The sequence below is a fragment of the Solanum verrucosum genome, unplaced genomic scaffold (genome assembly GCF_900185275.1).
Source record: "Solanum verrucosum unplaced genomic scaffold, falcon-dt-bn FXZP01000094.1, whole genome shotgun sequence".
In the NCBI taxonomy this organism is placed as follows: domain Eukaryota; kingdom Viridiplantae; phylum Streptophyta; class Magnoliopsida; order Solanales; family Solanaceae; genus Solanum; species Solanum verrucosum.
Window position 1 is genome coordinate 167,667 of NW_026019970.1, and position 12,908 is coordinate 180,574.

Below are 12,908 nucleotides of genomic sequence, written 5' to 3' on the forward strand. Positions count from 1 at the left end.
TGAATTAGTGGATCGTCCATATTCTCAATAATGAACTAATTACATTCATGTATATGTATGTGTATTATAGGTTCTATGAACCATTTTGGATAAGAATGTATCTATTTATTATGACACTTATTATGGTGATTTTTAGAGTGATTTCTCAACCTATGAATAAGATTCTTCATTCACCATTGTTAAAGACTTGAAGACATTTGAATAAGATGATCTCGACATTATGCTCTCCATATCTCTTGTCTATATTGTTTTGTAGAAACAATATCAACAAAATCAACAAAGCAAATTACATTTATTTCATGAAACACACAACAAAGCAAATTACATCATTATGAGAAACACAAACATCAACAAGCACAACCACTTAGAATTCTTCAACTTGAGCAAACACCACTTTCATAGAGAATATGAAAATTCCTCATTCACAATAAAATAATTAAACTTCTCTCAACCATAGATAGCAAATAAATTGTTCAAACTCTTCATTAACACATATTTGTCCATATATTTGATCGAAGAGTCTGAACAACATAGAATATTACTGGTTGACATGATGAGTGTCAACATCTTTGGTTAGATTAGTGACTAATTGCAAATAAGAGAAGGGTTCTAGAATGTCTTCATTTTTCTTTTCATATTCAATAGTCCATATAACCACGTTGTTATCTCCTTCATTCTCAATATGAATAGTTTCTTTGAAGGCCTTGTATTCCTCTATCAAATGACCTTCAAATGCCTTGAATGTCACTAACCTTTTTTCCTTGTTTATGTCGTCAACAACCACCTTAACAACCTTCTTCTCCCCCTCTATTTTTTATGGGGAAAAAAAAGAGCGGAAAATTATACATTTAGACAAGATTGATACATTAAATGTGATGTTTATCTCCAAATATTGAATTACATGACATAAAAATTTATGTTGGACGGTATATTTTTGAAGATTTACTATTTATAAATGAACATAATCAAGAAAACAAATAAATATTATTATCGGCTCAAAGAGAAGTAAAATCGTTGTTTGGTACCCAAATTAATTATATGATCGAATTATCCTTTATGTTAACGTTTTATTTAGTGTATACTTAAATTATTTTTGAAGTATTTGTCCAAAAAATATTTGATTTGTGTATTTAATTTTACTTTTTATTTAGATGCAATGATTATTTATTATAACCGAGCATCTGTTTTTTATTTATTTTCCGGGTCAAATTTATTTTTAAACATATTTTCTAGAGCTTATTGTTTTAGCCAAATAAAAAATTTATTCATAATAATCGAGTTCTAATTTTTTATTTATCTTTTTATTTCTAATATTTGATTTGTTTTAAAATCAAATATTTTGAAGTAAATTTTAGCTAACTATATTTGTTCCATTCCAAGGTCAACTACAAATGCCTACTTTTAAAATTAGGCTAATTGGGATTAAGAAGATGTTAGGGATATATACTATTAACCATGTGTTAAGAAATAATATTTATTATAGAATAAATATTTGCTCAATTTTAATAGATCATATATTCGTTTATAGTGTCTGTTTACTTGTATAGTAGATGATTTAGTGTGTAGAGTTTTAGCTTATACACAGAAGAATAAATCATCTGTTCTTATAAGTGTAAAGTTTTTTGTTCACAATCTAGGATGGAAATTGGACATGTCATCTGTACGATTGTAGCACAAGATTATATGTAATTTATCTTGATTATGGGAACGGTATAGTTCCAACTTCTTGTGCTAGTGCATTTTGTATGTATTGAACGGGACCGAGTAGAGATAGTTGTTTTAGACTGACTGACCAAACATATTCTCTAAACTATTAAATGTACTTATATTCTTAATCCTGATATAACTATTATGATCTGTATATATTAATTATCGTTTTGATTTATTAAAAGGTGAGATTCTGAGATGGGTCAATATGCCTGGTAAGTTGCATGATAATAATATATATTGGTGAAATAATAACTTAGTTGATGAAATCCATGTCTCGTTATAGAGATTGATTGATTTGCCTTTTTGAGAAACTTATAAGTTTTCACCGTGTCAAACCTTGCAAGTGGATTTATGAATCCGACACATGAAATAAGTTAAATAGTGCCCTAAAGGAAATTAATCATTAAGTTAAATTCGTCAGTAATTTAATTTATTGATTAGTATTTGAAATCTTAACATGGGAAATTACATAAGTGTTTAATGGGAATTACAAAATATAAATAGAGTGCAATTACGAATTTCTAGTGGAATGATTTGTAATTTATTATGGTAAGAATAATTCAAATTAATTATTTGAAATTATTTTCATAATAGGAAGCCTCAGTAATTAATTATGTGGTCTCTGCATTGCTCATATTTAACTAGAACTCAGAATCGTATTTCTTAGGGGAAAAAGGAGTAGGCATGTGTTTTCTTATTTTTGCAACAAAATTGGGTTTTCTTCTCCTTTTTGGATTGGGAAGGAATCTCTATGATTCTCCTAACCTAGAAAAAGATTGATTAGTTTTCTATTCGATACTTTCCCACCCAAGTATTGAGAGAGTTCGGATGTGAACTTGGGCACTATAGAAGACCATAGCTATTGTCTATCTCGTAGATTTTCTTGAAGGTCTGCTCACACTTCAAGAGGTATTTATCGAATTAAATTTCAGCAAGTTTATGTGTTCTAACATGATTATGTGCTCTAACATAAATATTATTGGTTCAAGAGGTATTTATCGAATTAAATTCAGCAAGTTTATGTGTTCTAACATGATTATGTGCTCTAACATAAATATTATTGGTTCAAGAGGTATTTATCGAATTAAATTCAGCAAGTTTATGTGTTCTAACATGATTATGTGTTCTAACATAAACAATATTGGTTATCTATTATTCATATAAGCAGTAAGATCCTGATATAATTCCGCTGTGCATATATGTTTTACAAAAATTGGCATCATGAGCCTCGCTTACATCTAAATAGATAACTTGAATAATATATGTGTTTTGAATGTATACACAATTGATGTCGGATCAGGAATAAACTTGGAAAAATTTGATTATATTGTAAGTGGCGGCAGAAGTGGGTTTAACTCCACTAGCTAATACACCAATTTTTTTTATCAAGTGCTGGAGTGGGTTTTTTTCAACCCATTGCTCTTTAAAGTGCTTGTTTATGTATACAAAGATAAAAGCAATTAAGGAGCTGTAGTTGTAGATTAGTCGGTGACTATTTTGATAATGCAAGTGTCGACGGCGGCAGCGGTGTACTATGTTTTGGCAAAGTGAATATTTAATTATTTGCCAAATAATTGATACTACAAGCATGTGTTTGTTCCTTTGGATTGGCCAATAATTATTTTTTAAAAATTATTTGGGCATTGTCTTTGTTACACGATACCAATTTTTCTCATACGCGTATAATGTTACATATGAATTGAGAGTTTGTGATTAATAAATAGTGCTGCCATTAAATGGTCTATTTATTTGAGATCACTAAAAAATTCTTTAAGGCTTTATACATGTGAGATTATATATATTGCAATACATGAATTGAGAATTATGATTAATAAATAGGATTAACTGAAGTTATCTATTTATTTGAGTCATTAAAATACGCTCAATGTATCATGTATAAGAAGGTATTGTGTGTCTTAAACAAAGGAAGGACTCGATGTATGCCTTGTGCTCATGAGATAATCATTAAAAGAGAATGAAAATCTAAATCAAGTTTTTTTTTAATCTTTAACTATGCCTAAAACGATTATTTTTCATATTTGGTCATAGTTTAGGTGGTCATGATTTTTGTGATCTCTGATTGACTTGAAATTTGATGGTTCCATCGAAATTTATATAGAAAGGTTTTAGGTAGTTTGTTGGATTAAATTTTTATTTGAATATGATGAGATCATTCTTTATGTTAGTTATGTTTATGTTAAATTTGGAACATGGTTGCACATGGTTATTTAACATGAATTGATATGTGATAAGAATGTATGTCATATTGTTTTAATTCCTAAAGATGCTTAAATTACTTATATTTGAATTTGGTCATGGCTTTGGAAATAGTTTCTTTCCAATTGACCTGAAATTTAATAAGTTCATTGGTAAACGACCTAGTAAGAAAAGTACTCATTGCTATATGGTTATATTTTTTGAGGTCACTAAAATGATTTTAAAGTTGTTCTTTGAAATTAAATGTGATTTAGTATGAATGACATCCTTTATATTGATTTTATTTATGTTATATGTTGTACATGATTACACGTGATGAGCTAACATAAATTGAATATGATAAGGATGTAGATCTGTTCATTTTTCCTCAAATTGTTTGAATCTGAATTTGATCATAGCTTTGGAGATAAATATTATTTTTGAACTCCAATTGATTTGAAATTCAATAGGTTCATCAGAAACGATCAAATTTAAATTTCAGCAAGTTTATGTGTTCTAACATGATTATGTGTTCTAGCATAAACAATATTGGTTATCTATTATTCATGTAAGCCATAAGATTCCAGTATGTTTCCATTGTGCATATAGTTTTTCAACAGAATAGTCTTATTTTTCGATTATAAATAGCGAAATTGTTATAAATAATCGCTAATCAAAATAAATAATAGTGAGCATACGATTCAATTAAAAAAATGATTAGAAAATATTATCGATAGTATAATTCCAGTTAACAATTGAGCCAACGGTACCCCAATCGCCTTCATGTAAATCGACTGCTTGAATAGTTTGTGGTACAACATTTGAAAGATGATGTGGTTTTTCACAAAACATTTCATGAAATAAATCCTTACAACCTTTTATTTCTGTTTCTGAAATCAACTTTCCTTTTTAGACCCATTTTTTTATAAAAAAAAATTGTAATATAGAAATAGAAGTATTATTGGAAAATTTTGATGTGTAAAATAAATCAGAAAAGGAAGTCTTTACATAGTTGAACTTTGGGGCATAGATTATTACAATTATTTTCTACAAGTTGAGTATTGATTTATATATAATAATATAACAATAGTGACAACTTAGATTTGTTGAGACGTGGTAGTGTTGTGATTTAGCAATAAATGTGATATGGATGACTATGACAATTGAATTATTGTATTAGAAAAAAAAAATCAAATATAGTATTTTCCAAAAAATATTCAGATTTTACTTAGTCCTATCTAATATTTGATTGGCAAAATGATCTTGTGGACCCTTATACTTGTATGTGTTTGTATTGTTAACTCTTCTACTTATCTCTTTGTCATCTGGACCCCTGAACCCATCTAAACTCAACCTATTGAACCCTTTCAACTCATCGTGACTCTCAATCGCGTTGATGTCACACGCCATGTCAGATAAAATTTCTCACATCATTTTTTATTTTTATAATAATTTCTTTTTTGACAAAAGAAAAATCATAAAGTTTTGATGCAATTTTGACAAATTAAATTTTAATTTATTATTTTAAATTAAAAGTTTGGATCTCCTCACATCATCTTCCATTTTCACCGTGAAATGGCCAAACTGTCGGAAAAAGTCGTGGTTGTTGCCGCTCCTCTTGCCGGCGAGACCACAATACGATCTCCCCCACCAACCTCCATCTTCATCGCACACCCTCACCATTTTCTTTCCTCCTTCTCTAACCTCCACAAATCCAGAAACCCTAAGCCGTCGCACCAGCTCCTCGTCCCTCACCATCACCGACCGCTATGCTCTCCATCCTCTCCGGCGTATCAGAAGGCCAAGAAACTCCTTACTGCCTCTGGCATACAAACATGCTAGGAGGCTCCTCGCCGCCGTCTCAGTCGTTGTCGCAACTCTTGTTGGCGACCATACGTGCTCTCTTCCTCACCCGTCTTCATCTCCGTCGCACCATGACCACTAGATCTGATCGGAAAACCTCTTCGCTGTCGTGACCAGATCCCACCCTCACCCGCCTCCTTCTTCTTCCACTGACTTGCGTCGTCTCTCTCTAGGTGCCAATGCGAAGATCTGCTAAAGAAGATGACAAAAGTGTGAAGAAGAAAGAAAAATAGATTGGACAGGGATGGCGATGGCCAAAAATGGAGGTGAACCGGTTGGCGGAAGAAGAAAGCCTTTTTTAGTTATTTTTTTAAAAGTTTTTTTGTTTTATTTTTTTATTTTTTAAAAAATTTTATAACTTAAATAGGATATCACTCGCCTTAACGAGAGTGAATTCACGCACTTTTGCCAACTCAATCATATTGATGCCACATAAGTCTAGTCAATGGTCAGAGGGGTTTGATAAATTGTGTTTTATTAAGTATAAGGGTTCACAATACAAACTCATACAAGTACAGGAGTATATTAGACCATTTCGCCTATTTGATTAGCTCATACTTAAGAAGCAGTTGTCATGATGTCATTGATGATGCTTCAGATAATAATTTTGATACAAGATCTGGGTGACAATGAAACAACAGAAAATTTATTATTTTTCTGTTTCAACATAAATGTCATATTAATTCAATTCACACCCAAAAAAAAAAATACAAAATATTCTTCTTATTTATTTTTATTTGTTATATTTAAATTCAATATATCTGTTAAGAATATAGTGAAGCGCAATCAAATATGATTTTTAGGGGTAAAATTTGTGGCGTCAACCCATAAGATTTATTGTTTTTCTAATTTCTTCTCTCGCCGAGTGTGGAAGATTACCTTTTGATTTACCAGAAGTAGAAGAAGAATTAGTACCAGGGTATCAAATCAAATATTCAGGTATCAAATTTGGTTTATTTTACATTGCTTCATATCTGAAATAATAATTAACATGATTATTTTACTATATTATCCTATTGATTAATATTTTGTATTACTTCTTAAAATTGATTTGGTGATAAATAATTAATGTTAGGAGTAAAATATTTTTTTTTTAAATACAATTATCTTTTCTTGATTTATTACAAGTGACAGGTAAAATATAGTGAATAAGTAAAAATGAACATAAGGAGTACTTCTTTCATTTTAATATATTTTTCATTTTTGATCAGACACATAGTTTAACAAAGTAAAGAATTTTTTTGAATCTTGTAGTCTTAAGCTAAAAATATGTCAAATATACTAAAGAAAAAAGTTAATTTTGTAATTTTAAACATATCATGTGAAATGTTAAAATTAAAGAGTTACTAAAAAAAGATTTCTTTTTACAACGGACATAAAAAAAGTAGAACAAATAAAGTGAAATAAATGAAATATAATGTATTCATATTTATTAGATATTTCTTTGGAATTGGGCATAGTACTTATGCTTTAGATAGAAATTATTTTTTCCTATAAAGTCCTATGCAATATTTATTTTTATTTTAAGGAAAAGAATTTGAAAAATACTTTAACTTTGGCCGAAATTGTTGTTATGAAATTTTATGGAGAATCTTTTACTCTTGCACTATTTAATAGTGTATTTTAAAGATATATATGTGCCCACGTGGACACATTACTATTTAAAATGATGCAATATTTATAATGTCCACGTAGGCACATATATACCTTTAAAATACACTATTAAATAGTACAGGGGTAAAAGGTCATTTCCAAAGTTTGGTATTGTAACAGCAATTTCGACCAAAGTTGAATATTTTTCAGACCTTTTTCCCTTTATTTTACTATTGCAACGATTTCAATGCTCTATTGAAACGATTTTCGTATCGTTTTTATAAATCTTATGCAACACTATTTTACTATTGCAATGGTTATTACTTTATTGGGTTGATTTTTAAATCTTTTTTATAAAGTTTTACACAACACTTAATTTTATTATTGCAACGATTCTTATTAAAATATTGCCGTGATTTCAGCACTATATTGGGATAATTTTTTCAAATATTCGTATAAAGTCTTATGTAATACATAAGTTGTTTTTTAGCCAAGTAGAGAATAGTTTGGGGGAAAAAGAAATTTGACTATCCAAATAATAAATATAAAAAATTATAAAAAGTAAATTTTAATTTATTTATTTTTTCACTCCATTAAATCAAAATGACTCTTTTTTTCAACTCTAAATTGCAAAATTAAGATATGCAACTTTTTTCAACTCTAAATTGCAAAATTAAGTTATATCAAGCTCCTTTCCCTTTATTATTTAAAAGAAATAAGACCATTTTTTTTGCTTGAGATGTAATTATTGACATATATATTATATTATTAATTAAAGAAACTGGAGTAAGGAAAAGGGAAAGGGCTATTTCCGACTTTAAAATTTTTAAATAAATTATTTTCATGCTCAAACATCCACGTAATATTCCCAAAAAAATATTTGAATATTACTTAATCCTGTCTAATAATTATTAATTCATACTTAAGAAGCAGTTGTCATGATGCCATTGATCATGCTTCAGATAATAAATTTGATTACAAGATCTAAACCATAGAAAATTCATTATTTCTACGTTTCAAAATAAATGTTATTTTAATTTTTGTTACATCTTGTTAAGTAGTTCATTCACGTAAAAGCATAATGGAAGACAGTTACTATTTTTGTCCTAAATCTCTAAAATATCACTTATTTTAAAATAGTCTATTTTTCGCTAAAATAATAGTGTTTGTTTTAGAAAGAAAGATAATATAATTCACCCTCTAGTCCATATTAGAATTTTTCCTCACATAACAAATAAGTGAATTGTTCAAAATTCAAAATAATTATTAATATATTTTTTATATTTATCTTTCATTTAATGATGTTCTTAACTATTCTTTAATTTTTAGGAAAATAGTCTAAAAATAATCAAAAAAATATCGGTAGAAAATAGTCTTTTATTTATTTTCAAAAATATATTATATCTCAATAATTTACTTAATATAAACGGAAGGGTATATATATATATGATATTTCTCCACTTTATTTTCATGTTGTCACGCTGAACGAAGAGATGACCATTAATGTAGCAAATAATTGAGCACATGGCCTCTTAAATAAGTTTGCACTGACAAAATGAAATTTAACCCAATAGTTTTGAAGTTTAAAAAATGAGATTAACTAATATTTATTGACGGTGGACACTAAAATTATATGATTGATTTTTCTTTAATTAAATAATAAATAATACTTATTATATCTAAATAAAAATGACAAAAAGAATATTAAAAGTAAATTGGACTCTAAATTAATTATGCAAAAGATTATTTAGGATTCTTCCTTTGGCTTATCAAAAATAGGGAAGATCCTTTTCATCGCGCATGCTCATTCTCATTAATTTTATGCTCGTCAAATATCATTGAAGCAATTCACATACATCATTAAAATAATTTGAGACAAACATCAACACCTATATATATTACTCTTATTTATAAGGTAACAAAGGTTCGGACTAACACGGCAATAAATAGTTGTACCCAAGGCAGCATATAGTGCACTGTAAAGCTGTGCTGGATTAAAATTGCATCTATTTCTTTGGTCTTTTCCATTCAACATGTGTAATTGCACTACTTTTTTCATCAAACCACGTGTACCCTCAAAGGCCTCGCCATCACCCCTCAAAGAGCAAAACTGAGTCTCAGTGCTTCGATGATTCAGATTTCGGAGGTTTGTGGTTTCTCTTTCTCTTATTCTCTTCTATTGACTATTGATATTTTTGAATCTCTTCATTCCTTGTGCTTTCAATTTTAGGGTTCTGCACTAATAAATTTTGGTATGAATTTTGGGCTTCTTCATCTCGGACTCTCTAAATTTATTTCATTTTAATTGGGATTTTATCTTCTATTGGCCTTGATAAATGGATTAAATTTATTTAGAGATTTTTGAATTTGATAATTGAATGTTGTTGTCCAGATATTGACAAAATCCATCCCAGTAGAGAAGCTAAGTTTGGTGTCAAATGGATTCAATGGAGATTTCAATCATCGATATTCCTCTTGGGGTAAGTTCACAGTTTCCTGTTCATACTCTGAATTAGGAAACATCAGCTTATATTATTTTGCTTTGTAGAATAATTTCGCCCTAAATTCCTCTTCACGACATGGAATCGAGAATGTACCTTTTTAATACTTCATCTCATTGCATGTTATAAATATGTGTTTTTGTTCCATTTGAAATTCCTAAGAGACATCAAATTTTCTGATGGGTATGAAATATCTATTTTATATATTTTACTCTTTGGATTATCTTTTTTTTCTGTACAAATTCCTGCGAAATTTAAGAGTTATATCAATTATAACAGGTAACAATCTCATGTCTCATACTCTAGAAATACAGAAACAAAGAAATTTCAAGATTGAACTACCAAAAGAAAAACAGAATGAACTATTTCGACTACATCATCGGAAACAACGTCTCTATCTCTCAAGGTAAGGGTAAAATTGAGTATATTATTGTTGTAGATTTTTAGTACATCGTTTATTCTTTGATTGTCTTTTATCTTGCGGCTTTGTGATTTGTGAACTTCCCTGTAGATGGAGAAAATATTGAACTCTATACTCTCTGAATCTCTCACTCGCCGACAATTTTTAGCGAATTAGGATGAATTCTAACTATGCTTCACTATTATGTTTGCCTTACTTTTGTTATTCAAGTTTCTATCACATTGCTCACTTCAATTTTTTCAGATTCAACTTTACTTTGAGGAATGTAGATTGGATTTTTCTTGGTCTTGCTTTATTATGAAGAATTAATCACAATTTGATATGGATATTTTAGTTTTTTTATATAGTTTCTAGCTAAGATTGCTACATGCGTGTTAGTAACTGTCCGATTTGCAGATGTATTATCTTTGATGAATATTGTCTTTTGTAACTAATTAATTAGTGTAATTTTAGATGTCTTGACAAAAATCTAAGCTATCAAAGATGGCATAAATTTAAAGTTCATTGTGCATCCAAGTTGTTTGATAATATGCCTCACTTAACTTATTTGAAGTTTTATGTTGTCATTTTCCTTATCAGGTTGTGGTAGGATTATCTTTATCGTGAAGTCAGTTTGAGAGGAAAGTCAATTTATTTTGTCTTAGTAATTCTGGGGCTATTGTTTAAGACTTGGGGCACTAAACACTCAAGGTATTATCATCAATTATTTTCTTATTGATATTCTTTTCATTTTGTTTTGATCAACAATGTCACTTTGAGTACGTTTTGCATATTTATTAGTATTTCATTTTCAACTTCTGGCATTTGGCTTGCTGGCTTACTGATCTACTTTTTCTTTGAATAAACAAGTAGCAATACTGCCTGTTTTTCTACATATTAAAAAAAAGATTATTGTAATAATTTAATTATAAGATATCTCATGTTACAGGTAACAAGATAGATATCTCTGCATCTTTATGTCATATTGTGCATACATCCAACAAAACTATAATGCAAAGAGGCTATTATTCATAATGCATATTGATACCATTGAACATTCTGTTCTTTATAATACCATTGAACATTCTATTCTTTATTTAGAATTTTTCCAAAATTTCTAGAAAAAATTGACTCCGGCTCACTAAATAATTTTTTTTATACATTTTTCAATGAAGTTTGTGCACCTTTATTGCCTTCTTTAAATGGAAGTGTTTTTGTAATTAGATTATCAAAGTTCAAGTGCTTTTATTTCTTTTAACAAATGAATTGCTGAATTTCTATGGGGATTAGAAAATAACGCAGGTGACATTGTTGAAATTAAATCACGATTGTCCACCCATAAATTTCTGCTAATGTTGTTAATGGGAAGAAATTGCCTTCAGATTCATCAATGAATATATCTACATTCACGCAGACTTCTTTGTGCGCATATATTCAAACATATCGTATTTTTCCATTGCTTGATAATTGCAATAAGATAACTTCACTTATGATATCGATAAATTATATGTGAAATCAAGGATGTTCAGCCCTTTATTTGAATACAAGCTAATTGGATCATAAGGTTGGTACTTTATGTACTGATATTGATATTCTTGCAGCAGGCATTTGTGCGGCTTTGGAATCTGCTGCCCATTTAGGGATGGTGAGTATTGATACTTGTAACAATGGAGAGGATGAGTTTTTGGAGAGCAAATCTGAGGGAATTTAAACAACAATCTTTGGGTTAATAAGTATTCGAAAAGTTTAAAATTTGAGGAGGAGAGCAAGATCAAACCTGAGTTTGCTTTCTCAGTTATCACAACAGAAAATGACAACAGACACTGGTAAAATTAATCATTTCTCCTCTTTAGGACATGTCTACTTCAACTAATGCCACAGTGGTGTTGTAATTTGTAAATATGGTGAAAATAAGTTGATATGATCTATATTATGAATGGAGACGGGTCTAGCATTTATGTTTGATAGGTCGAGTCTTCAAGATTTTTAGCATTAAACTCACGCTTTAAAGTTATGGTGTTTTGAGGGGCTTGCTAATTTCTTAAATCATTACAAGTCGAGTTAATATTTTCTCACCTGAAAAATTCTCGACATCCAGAGACTTTGTCAAAATCGATGAAGAAGGCTAGGGTTCAAACTTTAATACATCAACTGTACTTCTAAAGTGCCACCAAATTTGTAATCGGCAATGAAGTGCCACCGTGGAGTCTGATGGTGAAAAATGACGAGTTTCAATCTGAATTGGTATCATTCATGGCCCAATCACCCTGTTTCTCGATGAACCTACCTCTGGTCTAGATTCCACCCGTGCTTTCATGGTAATAAAAGTTCTTCATCCTTTATTTCGGGCTATCTCACTGACATAAGATTTACATTACATATATTTTATAAGATTATCTTTGGTGCCGGTCATCTTTAGCGAGACTGCTAAGTTGCTCAGACTCTTCAAAAATGTCAACGGGTGCGTGTCAAATTCGCCAAAAGTAGTGTATTTTTGAAGAATTCGAAATGGGTACAGCATGAAAAGTGAAGAGTCCGCGCAACTAAGAGCGTGAGAGCTCTTTGTTTTGATGAGATTCTTAGGAATCGTGCACGGGTTACTGTACTCACTTAGTTCTCCATCGGTAAGGTATATGTTAGTTCCT

At 29.6% G+C, this 12,908-nt stretch overlaps 1 protein-coding gene across 1 annotated transcript; it reads right to left on the reverse strand.

Annotated features, from left to right (window-relative positions):
- Window positions 1-538: 538 nt before the first annotated feature.
- Window positions 539-5,664, reverse strand: LOC125817058 (MLP-like protein 28). The gene is made up of 3 exons (XM_049496644.1): window positions 5,562-5,664; window positions 4,644-4,811; window positions 539-807 (listed from the first exon to the last, which is right to left on the reverse strand). The coding sequence occupies exons 1-3, from the start codon at window positions 5,662-5,664 to the stop codon at window positions 539-541; spliced, it is 540 nt and encodes a 179-aa protein (XP_049352601.1).
- Window positions 5,665-12,908: the final 7,244 nt, after the last annotated feature.